Source organism: Cephus cinctus, unplaced genomic scaffold (assembly GCF_000341935.2).
Source record: "Cephus cinctus unplaced genomic scaffold, Ccin1 Ccin1_scaffold0160, whole genome shotgun sequence".
Lineage (NCBI taxonomy): Eukaryota > Metazoa > Arthropoda > Insecta > Hymenoptera > Cephidae > Cephus > Cephus cinctus.
The window spans coordinates 1,704,878-1,727,999 of NW_014332886.1; the positions used below are offsets into that span (position 1 = coordinate 1,704,878).

General features: G+C 44.9%; 1 protein-coding gene across 5 annotated transcripts in view; it reads left to right on the forward strand.

Moving 5' to 3' along the window:
- LOC107263760 (zinc finger protein squeeze) overlaps positions 1 to 23,122 on the forward strand; it is a 216,448-nt gene that overhangs the window by 50,686 nt on the left and 142,640 nt on the right. For 2 of the 5 annotated variants that reach the window (XM_015731305.2, XM_025080945.1), the window contains one exon: positions 14,743 to 14,799. The exons of the other annotated variants lie outside the window; for them this stretch is intronic. In XM_015731305.2, the coding sequence (XP_015586791.1) occupies positions 14,743 to 14,799 (57 nt within the window). The remainder of the gene's footprint in view (positions 1 to 14,742; positions 14,800 to 23,122) is intronic. 5 annotated transcript variants of the gene reach the window in all.

Here is a 23,122-nt window from a genome sequence, read left to right on the forward strand (position 1 = left end):
ATCTTAGGCGAAAGCACGAAATCGGGAGAGCGGGATGGCGATAGCGGAACAAAAGTTTCACTTCGGCCGTGTGCTCTAAGCGCAGGCAGTCTCTTTTTTGGGAATCAATTAGTGCCAAGTAAAGGGAATGGTCGAGACAAAAGTGATCGCGGAGAACGTGTGTCGCTCTTCGAGTTGTCGGGTACCTAGAAATCAGCTCGGGGACGCGTGTTGACGCACGTTCAGAGAAACGTCGAGCCTCGAGAGCTCGAGAACACAATTAGTGGGACGATGCTAGTGTAAACGGAGGATACGGTGTTAACCAGCCAAGCAGGTGCGCACGATTCTCTTTTGTACTCGTATTTCCGAGACACATTATATATACGTATGTTCACGTCGTCGCGCTCATAAAACTTACCCAGTGCTAAGGGAGTCCGAGTGGCGAGCGTCACGTAGGAACTGACGATAACTTCAGTTTGTCAGATCGCGGACGTCATATTGAAAAATTAAAGTTTTTCGATTGACACGTGCGTTACTGCACACGTGGTAGTTACGGTCCGTGTGGTTACGGTAGTCGAATTCGCATAGGTCCTGGAACATTTGACGATGGTAACAGATATCTCGTGTATAACGCATAAAGTCATAGGAGCAACGCTGTAATGGGTTATTTCCTTGTTTGTCAATGCGGTAATCTCGACTGTGGGGAGACGCTTGAACATTGTCATTGTCTAACGAGCGATATATTTCATAACCCAGAGTTGCGTTAGCCACCTACCTCCTATCAACCTAACTGCCTGTCCACCCAGCCAGTTGGTACACCTCGTGCCTACGTGGCCACGTATACCTACGAGGATATCCACTTTGCTGCTTTGGTCGCTTTGCGGTCTACGGAATAATGAGCTCGAGTTGCGAGGGTAATGAGCCTGTGCCTATAGCTTCATTGTACAAATAATTCCGAGAGCCAGGTATACCTATAGGTATGTACACGTCGTGAATATCTTGTGAGACGTTTTAGATTGTTTTCATAGGGCGAATGCATAGGACTATTGGTTTGATATATATATATATATATATATATATATGGTATATGTACTTTATCGTTTCTCGTTTGATCTCAGAGATGGCGCTGCTTGAGCTTTCCGAAGAAATACTCTATTGCCCGTTTGATGAGCGCCATTCGCGGATTCTCTGTCGTAACTTCGACGCTCTCTTAAATTGGAAATACCCATTTCGATAGCTTTATCTTCCCGTAAAGGGGAAATATGGCGTCGCTCGAGCTATATAAATGTAAATTCGTTCGGACGTTTTTGCCCGCGGGGTTGAGACATTCTTACCTGATCAAACTCCAGGATAGTTTCTATACTCGTTTACTCGTAGGGTGTCTCTCTGGATGTTCTTTGGATACCTTTTTCTATCGCGTGACGATACTGCACGTCAGTTTATCCTGGAAGTACCGTACGTATAGTGGCTATAAATTTTAATCGAGAAATCGTTCTGGTGCAAAAATGTATTCTTTTTTTTGTGTCGAGCAAAAATTTCTCTCTTGCGCATCGTATTCGTTTCTGACTCGTGCGAATAAAATAACAGGAAATTTGGTCTTTCCCAGAGCAATGAGGCGTGACATCGGTTCCAGAAGTTTAGGCAGGCAGGAAGAAAAAGAATACATTGCCCCCACGAAATTCTCTGGGTTTCTCGATTTATGAGTAATTCAATTTCGCCTTTTTCACGGCTGCCCGCCCGTGCACGTTTTTCCGGGAGTTGACAAGCGTTTTTCACGAAGACGTCTACGAGCGCTTCGACGCTTTCGGTGTCTCTTGATTTATTTTCGGACATGCGCAGTGACTATGTAGTCTGATCTCGCAGTGCGGTTAAGCAGCGCGGCTCTGTAAAAGAAGCAACGAGACTTTATAGAGCGGTCCGAGACTTTGCGGCGCCAGTCGACCACGCCCGCTCGTCAAACGACCAGGCCTTTGTCTCCAACTGCCTATTAGTTACTCAAATTGACCATAAAAACGTGCTTTCGCTCGGGTCTGATGGAGATCTGGGTAAAGCGATCGTAAATAGTCTCGCGTCCAATTCGGCCCATACGCACTATACGTATACCTACCATTAAGGCCTTGAGTTTTACCGTAAAATCCTACATCCTCGTTGAAATGCTCACCGAGTAAGTTTTAAAGGCAATGCCGCAAGTGAGCTTAACGCTGTCCGCACTGGTGAAAATAATTGTTCGATGATCAACGAGTCGAACATACGTAGATGGGTTTAGTGTAAAATATACCTGGCATAAAAAAATAATATTTCCATATCCTACTTTATATACTGTACATCGACTTTTCATACAAGCAGCTTTTGCGGCCTTCCACCGCGGAACTTGAAGTTCCTTGGTAGATACGTTGAAAAAAAAAGAAAGAAGACACAGCTTAAACGGAACGTGTTTTTGCGGCATCCGTTATTACCTCGACGTAAATAACTAGCATTATATGTCAGTACGTTTTCTCTGAGGTTGCGCTTGAGATGCTAAAGAATGACACGATACGAGCCTTATTAAACCTTCCTCAATCCCGCAAGGCGGTTAACTCCGGCCGACCCGCGGAATTCCCTTTATACAAGCTGGGCATACCGATGTGACGTTTCCGCGTGTATACGAGCACGCTCCGCGCGTGGAGAGCCGGACACGCGCGAGGAAGGTGCGCGTGATATATTCCAATGGACCAGTATCATAAAGCACTGTGAATCGATAGGTGGGCGTTTTGAATTTCACCATCGGCAGACACCGCCGCCACGGGGAAACGAGTAACCATAAGAAATTTACCCACCGGCAACTCCGTCCTAATCTTCTTCGTTCCCGATCGAAACGTTCACGTAGTCTCTCACGCTTATGCGGGGCCCACACGTAACCCCATTCGCTCTCGCACGATATATTAAACTCCACACTAAAAATCCTCTCTCGTTCCCTTTTGCCGGTTCCAAGCAATTGCGGCAATTTGCTTTCTACGGATGATCTCATTTTTCAACGACGCGCAACGGTCCTCGCCCTTATTCTTGTCATCGGGCCAGTGGCAGCCTACGGTGTACAGTCGCTTCGTACTAACTCTCCTACTCGCCACGGTCGATTCTGAAACCGCTTCTCAGCACAATGTCCGATTCCCTACGATACCCGGTACTTGATCGTAACTATGCAGGATCGCAGTCTCCGGGCATTCTTGATCTCGCTAAGCAAACTACCGGCCCGTGTTATGTCTCCTGGAATCGATGGCACCGCGAAAGAAGTAAAGTTCCGGTCTGGCCTAACGGTCTCGGTGCATTCAGCACGGTGGCGGCTCTATCTTCTATCGGGTGCCGCTAACAAAGTTGTCAGCCCTATATAAAGTGGCGCAGCAAGTAGTACGACGCTCTCGACCCGGGCAGCCTGATGCAGATGCAGCCAACGGTGTGACCGCGAGTAGGAGATATTTCTTGGTGACACAACGAGAGAGTCCTCCGTACGGGCAGCTCGTTAGTGGCCGCATGGCAGACGTGTCATAGCACACACGGAGTACGTGCTCAGCCACCGGGCATCCGATGTCATAAACTTGCCTTGCTTCTTGCTGTCTTCCTCAAAAGCATTCCATATGTTTTCACCAGCCGATCCCACCCTGTCCGGCCCCTCGGAGTAGCCATAATAATTGTCCTATACGAAACGCATATGCTACTCATATACCAGACCCGAGGTACGCTATATAGATATACACACGAGAGGGAGTAAACTTCAATACCTGAATCTGGTAATACTTCTGTACACGTGTACCATGCTGGGCTACTATAACCTACTGTTAAAATTGTCTTTCTATGAACGTAGTATAGGCGTGTCTCTCTTGGCTGCGGTTCCTTATTACCAACTTTGCGGAACTTATTAACTTTATCGGTATGGCGAACTGGGCTCTAACCTCGTGTGTCTGACGTCGGAAAGATAATACCGAAATTTAACGTCACTTTTATGGCCACGCTCGTTACAACGATCTTGGGCCGGTTGATACTTTAAAGTCTCGTGAGCTTTGGACTTAGGTAAGGTCGACGGAAGATCCCGGATAAGGGTCTTCCCTTCCGAGCTTTATATGGCATCGATGGGAATTTTAACTGTTTCCAGACTGGAATGAGGTACCTATATGGTACCTGTGTCTACGTTACTCCCGTCTGGTAAGTGTCGAGCCGGATAAAGTGTTTCTTGGATTGCGACTATCATAAAACTCTCGTTACCGACGGAGTTTTATGTTTCCCGTAATATGGAAGCGAGACTTTCAAATACCTTGGCACGAACGCCTACACCTCCCCTCCAGCGTTCGCGCGACACTCGCCTTCCTCTCGCTCGTTAGTCGAGCCTTATCAACCGCAAGTCTGTCGTTAGCAGGTCTTGTCCACTCACTTCGCTCTGATTCGGTGGAGACTATGTTACATATGAGTTTGCGCTATACGTGTGTACAGGGTTATTCAGGCCTGATGTACTGCGCTAAGTAGACTATGTATATTGTATAGGAAAAGAATTAACGCCCTGTATACCAGCAGTTGATGCGTTTGACCTGCATACGAATATGCATGATAAATTGATAACATACGTGAATGGTTACGTAGGGTATGATAGCACGGCTCTTATCGCGTTAAAGTGACGCACGACCTCGTACAGGTGTTTAGAAAGTCCAAGTATTGATAAATTTGGAATTTTGAATTTTGAATAATATTAATATTCATTCAATTATTTTTGAAGGGCTCCAACTTGGCTCCCAAGTATGATACGGAACGGGTTAACTGCATCGTTCTTGCGCATCACGGGCACGCTTATGCTAATGATCTCTGGCTCACCTGGTGACGTGTTGGTACACTTAAAAAATGTCCAATTACTGCATGACGATTCCCACGAGACCTCCGGACCCAAGTGCCAAGAGCTTATGACGCGTATCTTTTGGCGAAAACGTACACGCGGGACTCGTGTCACTTATTCGTTGCTCGAGATAACGAGACGCTATTGGTTTTGGAGTTGCAGCTGGGTTTCGATGGATCTAATCTCTGGTAGCGTGCTATTAGTGCATGTTATATAATTTAAAGGCGGATAAGGTGCAGCTAGATTATGTAATCTTTGGTACAAATTGGATGATGAATTTAAATGGATGGAGGTCGAGTATCGGAAAGTTTTTAATGTCATCGTTCGATACACGTAAAAAGATGGATTTTATGGCTGTTGTCTCTCGAAATAACGAGACGGTACCGCGTACCAGAAACGTAATAGCGAATGTGTCTAGATCGGACATAGTTATTAATTGTTTTCTCAGTACGTTATCGGGGGACGTATTTCAGGCTGCTGGTCGGTCTGAACGTTAAGTGTCCGAGATAGGTCCAAATAGGAGCGTATTAAGCGTTTCCATTGGTATCGCCGCGTTACGGTTGTCCAAGCGGCTTGTAACGGATACGTAATTACTCGAAATGAGTATTTCTGTATCGATACGCGATCTGACCGATCCGGTCGTCCGACAGTCGATACTCGGATACCTTCAGGAATGGTCCCGAGGTTTCACAGTGAACGTGGCGCTGTCAGGTAAGGCGGCTACTGATTTAAGTAAATTGCATGCAAATGCACGAACCTACCGGCTGGCGAACGGGAATAAGGTCGCCTATTAACGAGCTTCCCTATTGAGATAAATAACAATAATTGGGTTGCGCGTAGATTATACCAGTGGCTGAGTGGCAGAGTGCGTTCGGCTTCGGTGCCGCAACGAATCGCGGACGCATTCGAGAATTGTATCTTGGATTGAAACGGGCTCGAAGTTTGATCGGACTGATCATTAAATTATAGGCGAGAGGAAATTAAGAGCCGAGGCGATATCGACAAACTTAACTGATCGTTAATGAAGTCTCGTTTTATAAACGCGGCAACGGGCAAGGCCTGTGGGGCGTCTAGGATTTCTAGAATTACCGAGCTGCTGGATGTTTTTTTTTTGTATCAGACGAACAAAAAATCCAAGACCACCCGTTGTCGCGAGTACCTACTGCCTATTGCACCCTGATGCTAAATAATCTCCATACGATATCTACCCACTTCCCGTTGGCTGGTTCAAGAGTTGAATCGCGACATGGAATTCCGGAATTCAAACAGGGTATAAATATAGTCACGGGGAATTCTCAGGTAAAATTCTCTCTTAATGGGCAAATCGGAATTGCCGTGAATTTAAATTCCTAATTGGTTCTGGCAATATACCTAACCGTACGTTAATTCTATCCCATGGTCAACCCCTGAGCAAGGACAGATATATAAGGTACACACGTGCCTTGTCCCCGAGGTACGGTAGGGGGTGGGAGCAGGGTAGGGGGAGGGGTCTTCGTGTACTCTGTAACGTAAAGTTGCACCACATTAGTCCCCCATATATTTACGGCTATGTAGAGCCAGCATTAGCAGGGGCCAACATAACCTCAACACGCTACGTATATGGGAAGTAATTCGCACCGCACTACCGTGGGGAGCGAGTTTCGTTGCACGCGCGACTCCTCGGCTCCATTGTCCCGAAATTAGTGCGATAAATTCCCACACCGCGGCCGTACATGCGCGCCAGTTCGTTCCTCAGGAAAGTAAAGGAGGAAGAAAAAGGAGGGTGAAGAAGCACGAGAAAAAAAGGGAAGAATAAGAAGAAGAAAAAGGAAGGAACGAAAAGAGAAGCCCCCGACGCCGCACGGTTCATGAATTTTAAGTGGGAGTAAATACGGATTGTCGCTCCGTGCACGGCGGGTGCGACTATCGCGCAATGCGAATGCATCGGGCAACGAGGATTCGGCCGATACGTCGCTTCGACTCTTCGTGCGATATTCTCCTACAGTTGGCAATCTGTATTCCGCGAGAGGCGTCGATACGAAATTTCGAGTCGCACTTTTCCGAATTTATTCGCACGGTTCGAGGAAATTGGAAAAAAAAAATTATTTTCATCCTTCGACCGATGCACTCGCTCGCGTCCGGCAATGCAGAGCTGGGTGTGCGCAATGTGGCGGAGGTCGATCCGATGGAAATTGTCAAGCTAAATAATTTATACGGTTCGCTCTCGAGATTCGAATTGAAGCTGGTAAGGATTGAAGTATGGAGAATTATACGTAAACCGTGTCAGTAGGGAAGGCTACAGGCGTGTCCTTGAGGATCCGTAGATCGGGGAAGGCTAGTGTACGCGTTTACTGCTTCTCGTCTGGTCTCGTAGAAAAAGCAAGGGGCAAAGAAGAGAAATTATGATTATCCCTCGACTCATCTCAGCACGTCCGATAATCGCATTCCAGACGTCCGCGAGTAGCTAAGGCATATCTTGGCGGCGCGAGCAATCATTATTTTTAATTAGAGGAAAATACCGCGCGCGGCGCGAGCTCGGACGCAGTTTGGCTCGGTTGATTTCTGTCGATATTTTCGAGGGCGTGAGGAGAATAATCTTATTGAGGAATTTTCGATTGCCGATATACCGATGGCAATTAACGCGTAACGATAACCTTTCCGCGACTGTAATCGCGGGTATGGTGTTTTTTTTACGTGTCAATATGCACACGTGTGTTTTATTGGCTACACTGCAACACTTGTTTACACGGATTTTGATTCGTTATAATTTTTTTTCCCTTTTACTTTTTATTCACTTTTAAACTTTTTCTTGTACTTTCATTAGTCTCGCTTGAAAATAACTTGTTGCACTTTTTTTTTTTTATTTTTACACTTTGAAAATTTCTCTTCACGATCTCAAATCTTTGTCGACGTTGCCTCATTCGAATCCGACGCCTCTGGCAATGGAGCTATTTGATTTTTTCTATGAAGACACGAAAATTACGTCAGAGAAAAATGAGTTAACCATCGACGGATTCGAAAAGTTCCCACGCTATTGTACCGCTCTCCTACTATCCCCCCCCTCACCCCCCCACCACTCTTTCTCTGTACCCATTTTACTTCATTATTTCGCCAACGTTTTCTATTGTTTATTGACTGCTCTCTGTTTCACTGTGGAGTCCGATCGATTCCCGAATGTCAATTTCTCAATCGTGCTCGAGACAGCGCTGACAAAGAATCACGAAACGATCACTTGTCGTGTACAGCATCCACTGAGCAAATGTACCGGAGAGAAAAATTCTTAGCGTTGTTTCATTCGATACAATTTATAACATCGTACGAAGAATAGTCACCCCCTTCGCGCATCCAAATGTCGAAAAATCATGTACGACTTATGTGAAAAAAACAATAGACACTCAACTCACGCAGAAATAAAATATTAGTATATTTTATTTAGTCTGAATATAAAAAAATGACTAAATGAAATTTTCCTTTGTTTTACTGTAAAAATATTTAATGTCTCTTCGATTATGCAATATGTCTGTCTGGCTTCTGCTTTGATCCAGACTCGCAATGGGTTCGGTTCTAATTAAATTTAATAATGATTGAACATGCATAATTTATAACAACTCTACGAAAACATAAAATAAAATTAATACACGTAACTAGATTACAGTGTATTATTATTGCTACTCGAATCAAGGTGCGGCATCGACACGCTTCGAAATTATCTATGCATAATATGACTTCCAGTCATTCGCATCAGACATCGGTACGGTTTTTGTAGTGATTTTTTGCGAATTTCATTAACATCCTTCCAGTGTCGATCGAGCGAATATTTTCGTTTTTCCGTGTCTATAGAAGCAATACCTTGACTAATCCGTGAGTGGCTGGCTTCACGGATATGTCATTCCCAATCAGAAAATTGGATGATAATTTTGTATGCCCTTATCAATCGTACCATATCCCACCATTTTGGTATAGCATACAAGACATTGTTAAGAGTAGCCAGATTTCCTGAAACCTATTGAATACCTACTGCTACATATTTATGTCGACGAGCGAACAAAGTACGAAGTAAAGAATAAACGAAGCTAAATAGGATCCACGAAGGATTCATGTCAGAATCAGGTATAATGACGTGGCAACGAAGACGTCATTCCAGTCATTATCATTACACCCGATGAGTCTGGCTTCTGTGCCATCATATTAATTATTACGTGTATGTAGAGTACGCTTATACACATACTATATAGGTATGCGCCCATCAAGCAATTAGCCTACTTGCGACATTTCCACATAATTATTTGTATCCTCAATGGCAGACACGTACTTATGTATAATATCAACTGGTACATCCAATATCATGATAATTGGAGTATCGAATAAAAATCTTAATGATGATCAGCTGGACATTGTATATGTATATATTTTTAATTTACGCTTTGCTATTCTGTTATGAAATGTATTATGGTATGTAGATATATACATTTTTTTTACTACACTGTTTCGCTGGGTGTGAAAAAAGGTGAACGATAAAAATTCTTCATGCTAATCGACTTCACTTTTTTGGGGTAGAGCGTAGTGAAGGATATTAGAAATATCTAATCAGAGTACGTACCTATAGCTACCGGTGGTCGTTGAAAAAGGTAAAAGTGCGCTATGGCGTGTCGAGTGAGCTGTGCGCTGACTTGTTCAAGATCATCCGCGTGATTTATGTGGGAAAGAAGGCTTAACTTAAACGGGAGCATGTTTTTAGGTGCGCGACACAATAGTTATCCTAGTGGTCGTGGGCGTACGCCACGACCTCGATCGTAGCTGCAGTTTTTTGCCGATCTTTCGTTCCCATGCTGCGATGTCCAATGATAGAAAAATCTTCTTACAACGAGCTATAAATTACTTTGAAGTTCCCACAGCATCCACCATGGGGGTCACTCGTGAAATTATAATCTTGAAAGAAAATTCTGTTTCGTGTATTATTTTTGTCTCGAATAACACTACGTAATTATCGTTATTACGTCAAAGCTGTATGGTAACGTTATATGGAGTCGAAAAGATGTTTGGGTATCCTTCGATCGAAGAATAATTACTCGAGTATAACGGGTGTACGAATTTTCATAATCGGTACTAAGATTTCGGTAGGTCTAGCTTTGCGCGGAATCGTGTTTAAAGAAATCGAGCAATGGATTCGAAAATAAAGAAGAGCATCGAGTAAGGAGGGGGTAAAAAAAGAAAACGATCCGGGAATAATCTGATCGACCGGACATTTGTACGGAATGTCGAGCAAGTGAGAGTTGTACAGGATGTAGCTGGTTGTTGCGGGGTTGAGGTGCTCCCGCAACTTGGTTCATTAACGCTCGAACGATCCGAAGATAACGGCGTACAAGCGGGCGGAGTCCCCGAACATTCGTGGAGTCCGCTGATCATGGACCGAGATGAGGATTTTCAGAAATGTAAGATAGACCCTGTGGATCGTGAGAGGTTTCCTTGCCTTAAATATTAAAGGCACGTACTGGGAAGACGGTATAGCAAAAGAATGTAAAAACTAAGCCATTATGCGATCGGCTAAGTAAATATCGAAGGAGTCATAGGTCAGAAGGTCAGTTCTGTATAATTAGGAGGTAATAGACTGTACTGTACAGTATATAGGATTATACCTGCTCCGAGGAGCTCCGAGTGCCCTATTCATAGTTTACAAAAAAAGAAAATATGTTTTGAACCTAAGCCAAAGTATATCTATCGACGAGCTACAGTTTACGAGCAGTTTCTTATCTGTACGGTATAGCTACTAGGTACGATGCGAATCGTCCTGTCGTAATTTAGTCGTGTCCTGTGCATCCTCGTGTACCACGGAAGGGAGAGTAACGCCTACGCGAGACAGAAGATTTATCTTGTTCTTCCTAGACGACGGTAGAACAAGTTGGCATCGTCCATAGGAAGGAGGCTGACTATTCGGCGAACCACGAGAATGACAAAAGAGTTTGATAGTGGCGAGTTTTATTTGGTTGCATACGTTATGCATATTATATATTGTGTATACGTTCTTTGAGAATGTAAGGAAAAAGGACTCCGAGACGAACCGCTGCGCGGAGCAAGAACGTATGGTCGAGTCTCGGTGGCGAATAAGCGGGGAAAAGTCTAGCGGCAGGTGAAATTGCACAGTGCACCGGCGCGGCGCGCACTTCACTGCGCGCCGAAGTGCAGCCCGAGAGCAGCGAGAGCGTTCGAATTCAATCGAATTTTTAAGTGCTCGCGGCGAGTTTCCGAGAGGCCCCGGTATGCCCGGGTTTTCAAGAGAGCCTCAAGACGTGCCTGCCTGCCTGCCTGCCTATCTTGGTTCTATCGGAATCCGCGAACCTTATTCCTTTCACGATACCTTAAATGGCCGGCTTGTATTTCTTCTTTACGTGACATCGGAATTTTTAAGTTTTATCGAATTAGCTAGGCATTACCTCTAATGAAAGCTGTCTTTGCCGCGCACGCCGCCTTATACACCGCGGAGACTCGCTTAAGATTCTTTCGTTATCTCCTTCACGCTCTCGTCACCCTGCTCTCTTGACTCTCTCGCACACGGTTCTCTCTCCCCCGCCTGCTCGTCCAAGAAAACCGGGCACCACGTGTCCGCGCAAATTGCACCTTGGACTTTTTTCATCTACATTGAAGGTCCGTCGCGTTCCAAGCGCCTAAACATGCCGCCTGATACTCGTAAGAAACATGTACGCGCGATGATATTCTCTTACTATTTCTTGCGGGGGCGGCTTTAGGGTTGGCGCTCTTAAGCCCTAAGTTTCATACGATATCGTATACGTGCATACCTACCTGTTCGCCGTCTCTGCGACACCTTCCTTTTCTCTTGTGCCACAACGTCGTGTATACTTGCGTCATTCGCTCTCCCGCGAAACGCGTCATTCGTTTCAGGAGCTTCGGTGCTTTTTCTCCTGATTGATTTATGGCGTAATGGGATCATTTATTTCCCAAGTGCCGCTGCCATACGCCGTTCCCTTCGGGTTCGTCCTTAGCAGGGAATTCGCTTACTCGCGCGCGCGCGACTACCGGGCCCCAAGATGGCGTTACAAATTGCTGAGGAATCCGCTGATACGAATGGGATACCAAAGAGCGTCATCCAGAGGACGTGAAGGAGGATGCGAGGACTTTGGCTCCAGAGTGCACGCGGTTCACGTGCCGTTGGGAAGTACCGATCTCTCGAGATGAAGTTTCTTAATAATTTTTTTAACCCGTCCCCTTCGTTGCGTCCAATTTGGCATCCACCAGAAACTCTTAATACAATCATCCGAATAAGAAGGATCCATTCGATTCTGCATTTATCCCAATTTCAATCCTTTCGTAAATCATTGCCAAATTTATTAAAGGAACGGATCATACCCGGTTCGTTAGGCCACCGTCAATTTATTATGGACATCCTGCTTGCGCGTGGCAACGTAACGTTACTTCTCCGATCGTTGGCCCAGAGACGCTACAAAGAAACAGGTCGTTCGGGTTTCCGATTGGCCGCGTGTTTATTTTATTTAATCGTCCGAAACCATTTGCAACGTCCAAATCGTTGGTCTGGATTGGGAATTGGAACGATGCTGTATGATTTCTTTGATAGATTTATATATAGCAAGCCCGCTCACGTGCACGAGTTACTAGAATTTTATTCGCTACCAAAGTACAGCTGTACATGAACATCATAATGGGGGACACTAGGCCATTGTATATTAAGACACTGTGGGTGTGCAAATGGCTGATTTACCAAGGCGAGAGTCCATTACTCCACGAATACCAGCAGTCGTACCAAGAGCAATCGGTACGAGCGTGGATTATTTAGTCGTTTCTTGCGAACAGAGGTAAAGACGTTTTTCTTCGGTTTGTAACGAGCGTGAATGGACGCGAGCGGATTGCTCGTAGAATTGAAATGGCCATTAAGAAAAAAGAAGAATATATATATATATATATATATATATAATATCACAGAAATAATCCTCACCATATACCTATTAAAGCTTTAATTATCTTGGCGCAATGGTTATGCTGTTACTCCCATGTAGCGACCTGTTACTCGCTGCTACCAGTAAAGTTAACTCACCCGGCAATACACTCTGTCATGGCATTCGCTGTTCAGTATATTCACTATACTCCTTGTTCACTGGTGTCCACCATTCGATAGCCCTGCCCTGTACCTAATCTATATATACGTACAACAGTTTATCGCCGATGCGTGCACATATGCAGTGGCGCGTCCAATGCCCGTACAGCCCGTACTAACAATTACACAATCCATCGCAATTAACAGCATTAGCGGCCAGTTTAGATCTAATCGCGGCAACCTCACTCCCACCTCGGTAATTACATGGCTGATGTTTAATATTTCACCTCTAATGGTAGCAGTCACCATCTTACCGCCATCTATATATCAGCCTAGACACGAAGGTTTTTTTTTACTAATTTCCCATTTAACCTGCGTGCGCGCGCAATTACCGATAACGCCGGTAATGGCGTCACGAGGGCTCATCGCGCGCTTTAAAGATTTTACCACCTTTCGTCTTTATATCGAAACAGCGATAAAGATACGTCATTCCTGGATCGAAAATCAGGTTCGGCGTTAAGCCCGACTTTCTTACGATATTCTCATGTAAATCTCGTATGACCCTGACACCGTTGACGAAAGCACGGCTCGGTCGAGTTCCTTTTGACTCGGATCGAAACTTGGTAGTTTACATATAATGACACGTTGTCGTGTTCACTGAGAATTTACGGTTTCCTTGGGTCCTCGGTATAAGGTGTATATAAATATATATACACGTACAGTCATTGTCAACGTGGAGTTATACGCCGTGCGGACAATCGTTTTTTGCCACCTTGGGATTTATGCCGTCGCGTCATTAATGCCTGACTTTTTGTACTTTTCTCTCGTTTTAGATGTCGTTAGTACACGACCAGTCGATGCTGTAACTTCACCCAGTTTATCGGCACGCTCTTATCTCGATGTCTTTGATTAAGCGACGTTTTATCCTCAATTCGTGTCCGGTCGTAACAGTCGCTTTTAAATCACTTCGAAGTCCCCATCGATGAAAACCTGTTCTTATCGGGGCATCGGGAGTGATTAACACAATCGTGGCATTCCCCAATGCTACCCGGAGCTTTTAAAGTGCGGAGTGTCCGGTCGTTGGGGAAGATGACGTTTTATACGGTATAGGCGAATGGGAAGGTCGGTTGGTTGGGTTGGCTCATATGGCCAAACGTAGAAGCAGGCGCGTGCACTGGCTGGAGGGATCCATGGGTATAAGGTAGAATCGAATAATGGGTACAGGGCCCAATGCTACTAAAGGCCAACTCGATATGGGTATCGTATCGAATGGTATCGCGTGGTAACGCATGCTTTCCAATGCTGAAGGCATAGTGTTATAGTTAACGAGTATCGACATGGCTAGCGGAGCTGTCATGTCGAGGATGTCCGTTGCGCGCTTCAACTCCATGCATCTTTCGATTCCCTCTCGGAGAATAAGGTACGGGATGGGCATTCAATGCTCGCCACCTAGTCCTTGATGCTTCTCGCACGACGCATGGGGGATTTATATATTTATATATGGGAATATACCTGATGGCGTATGCTACGTGTGTAACAACGTGTGCCAACGTAAAACCCGACGTGGTACGGCGTTTGTTACGTGCCAAAGAGATGTTTCCTCGGTTGGTACCAGTTCCTATTTCTTGAGGTCTACCGGACTCCTGGACTGCGTTCTACGACACCTTTGTCGGACGGACCTACCGACTCGAGCTAACGAGGTGTCCGCGTCCGGGAAAATAGAGATAGGCTGGCACAGTAGATGCATCCTCGATGCGACGCTTATGGGTATTTAGCGTCGATGATTGTGTTGACTTTGTCGATGAATCTTTGGATATATTTTTTGGGACTCGTACTGATTTTTTTTTGTATTTTCCTTTTTCAGGTGAGTGCCCCGATGTTTAACGTCGTACGGTTTTTTGTGTCCGCGAGAAAGGATCTGGTGAGTGTGAGCGATGTAATTTTGTTTATAAATATTACAACTTTTCTATGCGATGTATCGCGGACGTTTTTAATATGGCTGATTTTGAATTTCCCGGGCTATATTGAAAATGTGTGTATGTCGATTCGTTGAAATTCATGACGCGCAGCATTCAGGCACGTTAAACTGACGGTAGTCGGGAAGACTTATTACTGTTGTAAGGACAAACGAAAGGAGCTTACAAGTTGGACGGGAGGAACGGTGGAACAGAACTGCAACGCGTTGCAACGAACAATAGAGTGCGCGCGACGCTGAATACATCATCGGGGCGCATGCGCGGCGCATCCCGTTGTAACTTATACGCATGAATATAATATGGGCATTAATAAATCCAAACAGGTATTAATGCGGCTAATGTATGCGTGCCGAGCATTTGTTATGCGTCCACTTTGTAAAAGTCCCGACGCTACAATGGGTCCCGTGCTGTTCCCTGTCTATACTCGTGGAAAGGAACTTGCGTGTAGCAGGAACTTGCGTGTGGCTCGACGCGATCGGCAGATTGCAAAGTTTAGTAAACAAATAGGATTATCAAGAAAATAGTTGAAAATAGTTGAATATATACCAAAGTACACAAAGTACCTGTGCATATGGACGACGATAACTCGTGTATCGTCTTGAATAATATTTTCCCTTAAACGCTGAATTAGCAAACTTAATCCATCCGGAAGTCATCCAGACTGTCTGTACTCCCATAAGACCAGGTTGGCTTAACGAGAGCAAAATTTAATAGGATCTCAATGCCGTAAAGCTTCTAATTCATCCGCCTCGAATTATACTTTACAAGTAATCGAGAGTCTCGTGTATAATGTTTCAAGTTCGATAGCTTCGGGACGCATACATTTTTTTTTCTCAAGTTCCACACTCCGTGATCTTTTTTTACGGCATCCTCGCGAGGCCAGAGGAATCGTGTAAAGAGGACGTGAAAAATGAGGGTCATAATTCGTACGGGCGTGCCTCTCGTATGGCTCCAATGCCTCCATTCGATATTAATCCCCATTAGTCTGAGCCGCACGGGAATACGCGTCCGTGCGCATGCGCACGTTTCCTCACAATGAGAGATACGCTTACGGCAGAAGTCCTGCGCGCGGCGTGATATATCAGGACTGGCTCGGTATTACCATTACAATGGTTTACAATGGTGTATCGGAGAGATCTCACGACATACCGCTACGGGCTGTAGTGTCGTGCGTTGGCCTAAGTCTAGGGTGGCGAGGACTCCCCTTTTGCTCCGACCGATCTAAGGACTGCTGCTGCAGCCCTGTAACGTTGTAGCCCTGTTGTAGCGACACCTAGCGGGGCCACCTAACATGCATTATGCATCTAATGTTAGTTACATGAGGTATACGGAGGCGCTAGACCTACCTTCCCAGGCCCAACTTATAGGCTGGACGTGTCTACCTGTCGCCACTGCCATCCTGTGCCTTCGCACCTCTACCTTGTAGGTCCCACCTTCGCCTGTCCTCTTTTAGCTCAACCCACTGGGGTCTAGTGGATACGCATAGTATGCTAGCTTAACTAACGCTTTTCCATACAACAAAGTACTCTCGCTGATATACTCGGTTGCCATGGTATTCCCGTTCTGCGAAATTCTATGAAAAATTGCAAAATTCTCTGCCAATTACGAAGCATGGGTTAATGAAATAATTGCAATTCATCAAATTGACTGCATTCTGCGAAGTCGTAAAGCAAGCGGCATATTTACACGTATCGAGTGACGATAAGGACGAGCAATCGGAATTTTGAAAAACGCTTACAGAATTTCGAGATATTTTCTATACACGGTGAATTAACGATAACGCCAATCTTGTACCGAAGGCATGGGCAGGTTTCTACGAATAGGCCGGCAATTTGATTTAATGAGTAAAATGTTTATGAGTTATTTCATCTGTGTATGGGTACGGCTAATAACGCCTGTGACCGTGCAGTATGCGGATCTAATAAAATTAACGTCTCTCTCTCTCTAAATCGTCCGTACAGAAATGGAGGTTCCGTCTCGAATTCACTCTCACCGCGTGTTACCCTATATTACTCCACATTTCATCGTAATGGGAGAAAAACGCGTAATGTCGTTAAGCGTGTCGTCACAGCAATCTCGCCTACCCGCGCCACTGAATGAGTTACCTACCACGTCTTTTTCAAGAGTTCGAATCAAACGGCTGCCTGGCGCAAACGAGAATTCCGACGTTAGCTCTGCCGCTGACTCGAGGACGAGCCACTTATCGTTTTTCCCCTTTTTCATCGCTTTCGAGGGAAATTCGACAAATTGCAACTTGCCTATTTTCAATTTATCCCGCGATTCATCTGTTGTCGCCTCTACTTTTCAACTACCGCCAATAAAGCATATACATACGACCGACCGGCTCGGAGCACGGTGATGCCATTTCGACAGGTTGGCGATATGAGGTAATATCAATCTGGAACAATGCATGACCTAATGACGTTATCTAGTTTTATCTAAATTCTCGGTTAAATTACGTCAACCTTCTCGTGGCGAGAAGTAACGTAAAAGTGAAGGTCACCGCATTTGCATATTAATCTATATAATGAAGTATCCCTTCGCCAATCGTTCACGTTTAATTAGCAGTTCATGAGCGACGCGTAGAGGCATACGCAGTGACTATCGAGATACGTGGTATCGGTAGTTCCCGTTACCAATTAAAATTTTCACATATATTTTTTCTTCCCTTCATTTTTATACCTCTTGTACTTTTTTTTTCATGTACAAAATTTCCTCTGAACATGCACACGTATCTATACGTATACATGCAGCCCATGTTATATGTTACGATATAACCAACGACATTCGAAGCACGATTTATCACTTCGATTTACGATCGTTTGCTCAACTCTGACCCATCCCTCTGCTGTGGTATCGGCGGGTAACCTCACGATCGGGAATTGATAGTTCGATAACGATAACCACGCGCTCGAGATTTCATCGATAAACCCCGCGCCAGGATCGGCATTTATAACGTTCTTAACGCGCTCGCCAATCTTTATCGGTCCATTCTCTTTCGCGCACGTTCCAACGGGCTGTCCAATATATCGAAATACACACGAACCATGTAGATCGTAGTTACACCCCACGTATGCTCCTCCCCTCTCGTTCTCATAAGCGTCCTCGTCGTCATGTAGATGTCGCTCGGTTCGTTACCACAGATACTCGAATGCGGTGCAGATACAGGAAGCTGGTCTCTTTGCTACTAGCTTTCGCGCTATCAAATATATTAAAGAGATCGCCAAGAGGGTATTATCATGGAGTTATAACGGGTGTCACGTTATTGCCAACGCATTACGACAACAGCCTCTGGGCGTTGGGCGTTCGCGCGTCATATGCATATTTTACGTAGACTCGAATACGTCGGGATACATGTTTTCTGTGTTATGTATATGTGTAGTCGAGATCCGTAACTTACTCGACGATGCATTTATCGACTTGAATTGAAACTAGATCAGAAATTGGCGATCGGCCATCAGAACGAACGGATCCGCGTTCCAGTTGGGGCCTTGAGGCACGGATATAGGTAAGGCGACTAGGTACCTTACTTACCGCTCAGGACCTTTAGGTATACCTGCAGGTATATATACCGTATCGCGTTGGCATATAGAGAATCTGGGCGTACGCACGAATTTACGACCGGTCTTTATCGAGGTGTCGTATCTGAAATTACCGTCGGTCTCGTTTAACGTGTGTCGTAAGCGTTATACAGAGGCTGCGTACCGAATGTCCGAAAGATCGATTAGATCCGATGGTACCTTTGATATTTCGAAAGGGACACCCGCTTTACTTGCGTCCTTTACTTGCGATATGCATTTGATTAACCTGGGTAAACGTGGAATTGATTCTGGTTAACAGAGGGTATCAGGGGATCTAGAGGAAAATTGAAATTTAATCATGGGATTCACCTAGACTTCTAATTGGTTGGCTGTATGAGGCTTTGTTTTTTTTTTTTCAATTTTTTTTAATAAAACTTTTCGCCGTATCAATTTCACTGTGGGAAGACTCCGCAGTCGTATTATAAAGGTCGCGCACGATACGCCCAGCATCTTCCTTCACTTTATCTCGTACCGGTACCATCTTTGCTCTTCCCGCATCCACGCCAACCGGCATTACCCCTTTGGATCGTAACTTACCAACCTGCCGGTACACCGACATTGTTTATGAAGCTGACGTAGCTAGGATATTCCTGTGACCACCATGCGCACAACCTTTGCGGCCGTTTACACCGTGCTATGACGATGATCGTACGTGACCTTACGTAATTAAAGACTGGGACGCGATCAAGGTAAACCGCGCTTCGCGCAACCTCGTAGATACGCAGTATCACGTTGGGTTTGTCTAGGATGCAAATGAGTTAATCGTATAGTGGACGGTTCGGTTTTAGTGGACTTTTTTGATTGAGAATTTTGGCGGAGTTTACATGGTGGATGTACGGGGTATTGCATTGTGGGTATTAAACAATGTATTTTTGAATTGTGGACATACTGTTTTTGGTAATCAGAATGGCCCATTCGGTAACTTGGGTTAAATGAGAATATGCTGTATGTACTAAAAGGGAATTTCGGTGAGTGGTGTAAGGTGTCACGTGAAATTGTATACCTATTTAACGTATGTGGTTGCACGAGAATAACTTTGATACTATTTTGGGATTGCCAAGGAGCGTTTTACTTTCGAAATTACGAAATTTCTAAAATTACCTCACAAGTTTTGGTATATCTAACTATTGTTCAGTGTAGTGACATACTAGATAGGTCGATGAATTTTGAAAAAAATTTCTCAAAATTTTAATCTATCGAGTCGATTTACCACAATGTGATATAACGAGTGAATGGAAAATTGATAAAAAAAAAAAGCATAATGTTCAAAGTCGTTTAGGCGTAACGATTATGCGAATATAACGTAACGAAGAGGCGCGACTCGTGTCTTGGTACTGATTTTACAGGGACTTTGTAAGAATTGCCCAGTTTTCCAGATCCCCCTAAGATTAGCGTACTCGTGGGCTTAACAAGGCGATGGTTAGTAAGCGAATCTTACATAACTGCCAATATAATAAATTACGAAGATACAGCATGTGTTATGCAAATGTACGTCATTAGATCAGCACGAACAATCCCATAATTGACTCGTTTCGATATAATAAGCCGTTTATCGTATCTATGGATTATATCGTGAAGGTGGTTGCGAAAGTCCGCCTTAACTTCTTGCCCTTTGTCTGAACCTTGCGGAGAGACAACTCAATATCAGCGATTCCGCACATGTTCCCTTGTGCAATACATATACATATGCCTACTTCGTTCGGTATCGTCAATTATAGGTATCCCACTTGTTCCATGGGAATCGTGAAGAACCATAAGATTTTCCATGGTCTGGCAGTGGATATAAGGGCCATAAAGACATAAGGAAGAGCGCGCTTGTTTCCTGTGATTCCATCGGTCGTCGTATTTCAGTCAACCTTAATGCAGTCGTAAAACTGTACCGTTCACGCAGCCCGAAGCGTTTAAGCTATGCGTCTGTGTATTTTTTTTTTTCGTAATTGATGAATACGTGCATCAGGTATACCAACTATTGGATGCATCGAATAACACCAGGTATAACGTCGTATGTGCCAGTGTCACATTGGATGAGTTTCATATTACGTACGGTAGTTCAAGATTTAAAGTCGAAGAAATTTAACCTGACGCGATGGCCGTCCAATTAATTCGATCTTTCGACAATGGCTATATTGTGTTGAGACTTTTTTTGTAATTTATTTAATCTTCAGCTTTTGTTTGAACCTGCCGCTATTATCCGATTGGACTGCTGAACGATGAACATTTGATGATTTTACCATTACTCGAAGGGTCCCACTTGGTGGACTATGTGATCGAGGACTATTCCATGAAATCCTCTAGTCACTCCTCGTAAAGTGCTTCAATCGTAATCGAGAGAGTGACTGGTCGACGTGTTTCTTGGTAAATCGGTACTTCTACTGGTTTTACGGTATCGGTCATGTAGTCGCTGCGTTGTAATATTTATCGGGTACACTCGTTCTCGACAATAGCCGTTTTTGATATATGGCATGGTGTTGACGTCACATCTTTAGTTTTTAATGCTTTCAAAATGCTCACCGGAAATGTTTTCTGTCCCGGATCGAATTTCCAAAGATCTACCGAGTTTATGGTCCCCGTCACCTTAGGTACCTGTCGGGATCGTGCTTATATCGTGGATATTTTTACGAGTAATTTTATGCCCACTTAAAGTGATTTACTGTTATTAGTGGAGACAAGTCGCTCGGGATCTTTTCGTCTCGTAGCGAAGGCACCGACTGCGCTCGCCGCGCCGCGGTGCATTCTGGTAAATGTCCCAGTATGGTCTACGAGCATTCGAACGAGTAATTAAATTGATTGAGAACTTGAAGTCGAACCGTGAACGAGGGATCCAGGGATCGAGGGATCGAGGGATCGAGAAGACACTAGACAAAGGCTGGAGGCGGTGTCGCCATTACGGATGCTGATGAGTCCCCTTCGTTACGCGACGACGCATAAATCTTCGCAACTGCCATCTTGTTTGCTTATAGACATCAGTGGGTGCCGACAATCGAGATTATTCGAGATTCATTCTCATATCTACCGACGATTATCAAACCCATTCGCTGCGTCTTTTGTTCGGCCTTGGGCTCGCACGTCACTGCGCGAAGCCCAGAATTTTCCAATCGTGCAACATCCATTCGCAACGATCCTATTAAAGAACATTTCTGCACGGCTGCTCCTCTGTGAATACTCGGCAGTGACAATTGCGCGTCTCGTTAACCGGGTGAAAAATGAAGACGACTTTGAGAAAGACAAAAAGCTACGTCAGCCAGGAAAGCAGCCAGAATAGCAGCGATAGTCGTTGTCGCGATCTCTTTTAGAGCGAAGCTTCGAATTCGCATCGGATAAACCAAGGTAATTGCATTGCGTGCGCCTGTCCTTTAAAACGCCAATCATGAGCGACAAAACGTTCGTCGCGACCGTGGCGAATTGCATTTGCCGCACGATACCCAGACGTTTATCCGATCTCGCCTGGCTATTTACAGGCAGGAACGTTTCAATGGAATGGATACGTATACGTGTGGGAAACGTGGCGGGACTTTTTGAATTTGAAATTCGGTATCTACTATTGACGTTGTAACCCCGGCATTGGCCGTCAGGTAGCAGCACATACAAATGTCCAAAGGAAAATATGTCCCACAAGAATGATTATTCGTTGCCCAGAGACCCTAGCGTGGAGCATATACCCGACGACGCAATATGTTAAGGATGCTGCGTGTGTTTACCATCGGTTGACGTTGTAACGCGTCTTGTACTCCGTCCTCCGTCTTATTGTTTAGCGTCCGAGACTGTGAGAAAGATACCAGGAACAAATAGGATTGATAGAAAAATTCTTACGGGCTACTTCATGAACATCCTGAGGAAAGTCCTTTATATGCTTAGCTACATAAATCCGCATATATATATATATTTCTCTCGCTCTCCCCTCGCGATCCTCGAGAACTCGTAGAAAGCCATGACGGTATGACAATCACGTAAATGCTAGGAAACGAAGAATGTCGCAGATCAGAGAACGAGCGCCGCGTCAATTCCTTGGAAATCCTCCACATAAATGCATAACCGTCGGCTCCGCTGTCTTTGCGTTTTAATTATCATTAAACTCCGCGAATACTATGACTTTCCGTTAGTCGTACGTACGACCGTCTGACGGGTTCAAGGATCACCTAGAATCAATCTTTTAGTCCTTTTACTGCATATGCGTATACTCGCTGCGTAGTCCTCTGTAGTACCATTTCGCCATTTATCTCGAACGACGGACGGTGTATAGGTAAGTAGCGTCGACTGTACGTAAATACGTATAGTATATACTCCTGTACCGTATGCACGTTTATACCCTATACTATATTATAGCAAAGGTCCCTCGTAGTAACCCGACGCATTCGTCTTCGTATCCACGACTACCGGGTACCTATAAGAGAATAAACGAGAGGTAACGCGACGCCACGCAGGCGTCTTACCTAAATCGTTTGGTCTCGTCTGCCGATCCTTTCAGCGAGCGTCGTATAGTAGCAAAGTGGCGTCGGGAGTCCGACGATGGGATTTATTTAACGAAAGAGTCATTTTCTACCTCATTGCCCGGCACTGGCTGCAGTTACCCGCGAGTTAGGTGCTGGTCGATAAAAACTCAATCCATTACACCAAACGATATCCACGCACCATGTATAGTGATCGGTGTTTGTCGCGCGCATTGCACGAGCAGCGGAGTCCGCTAATC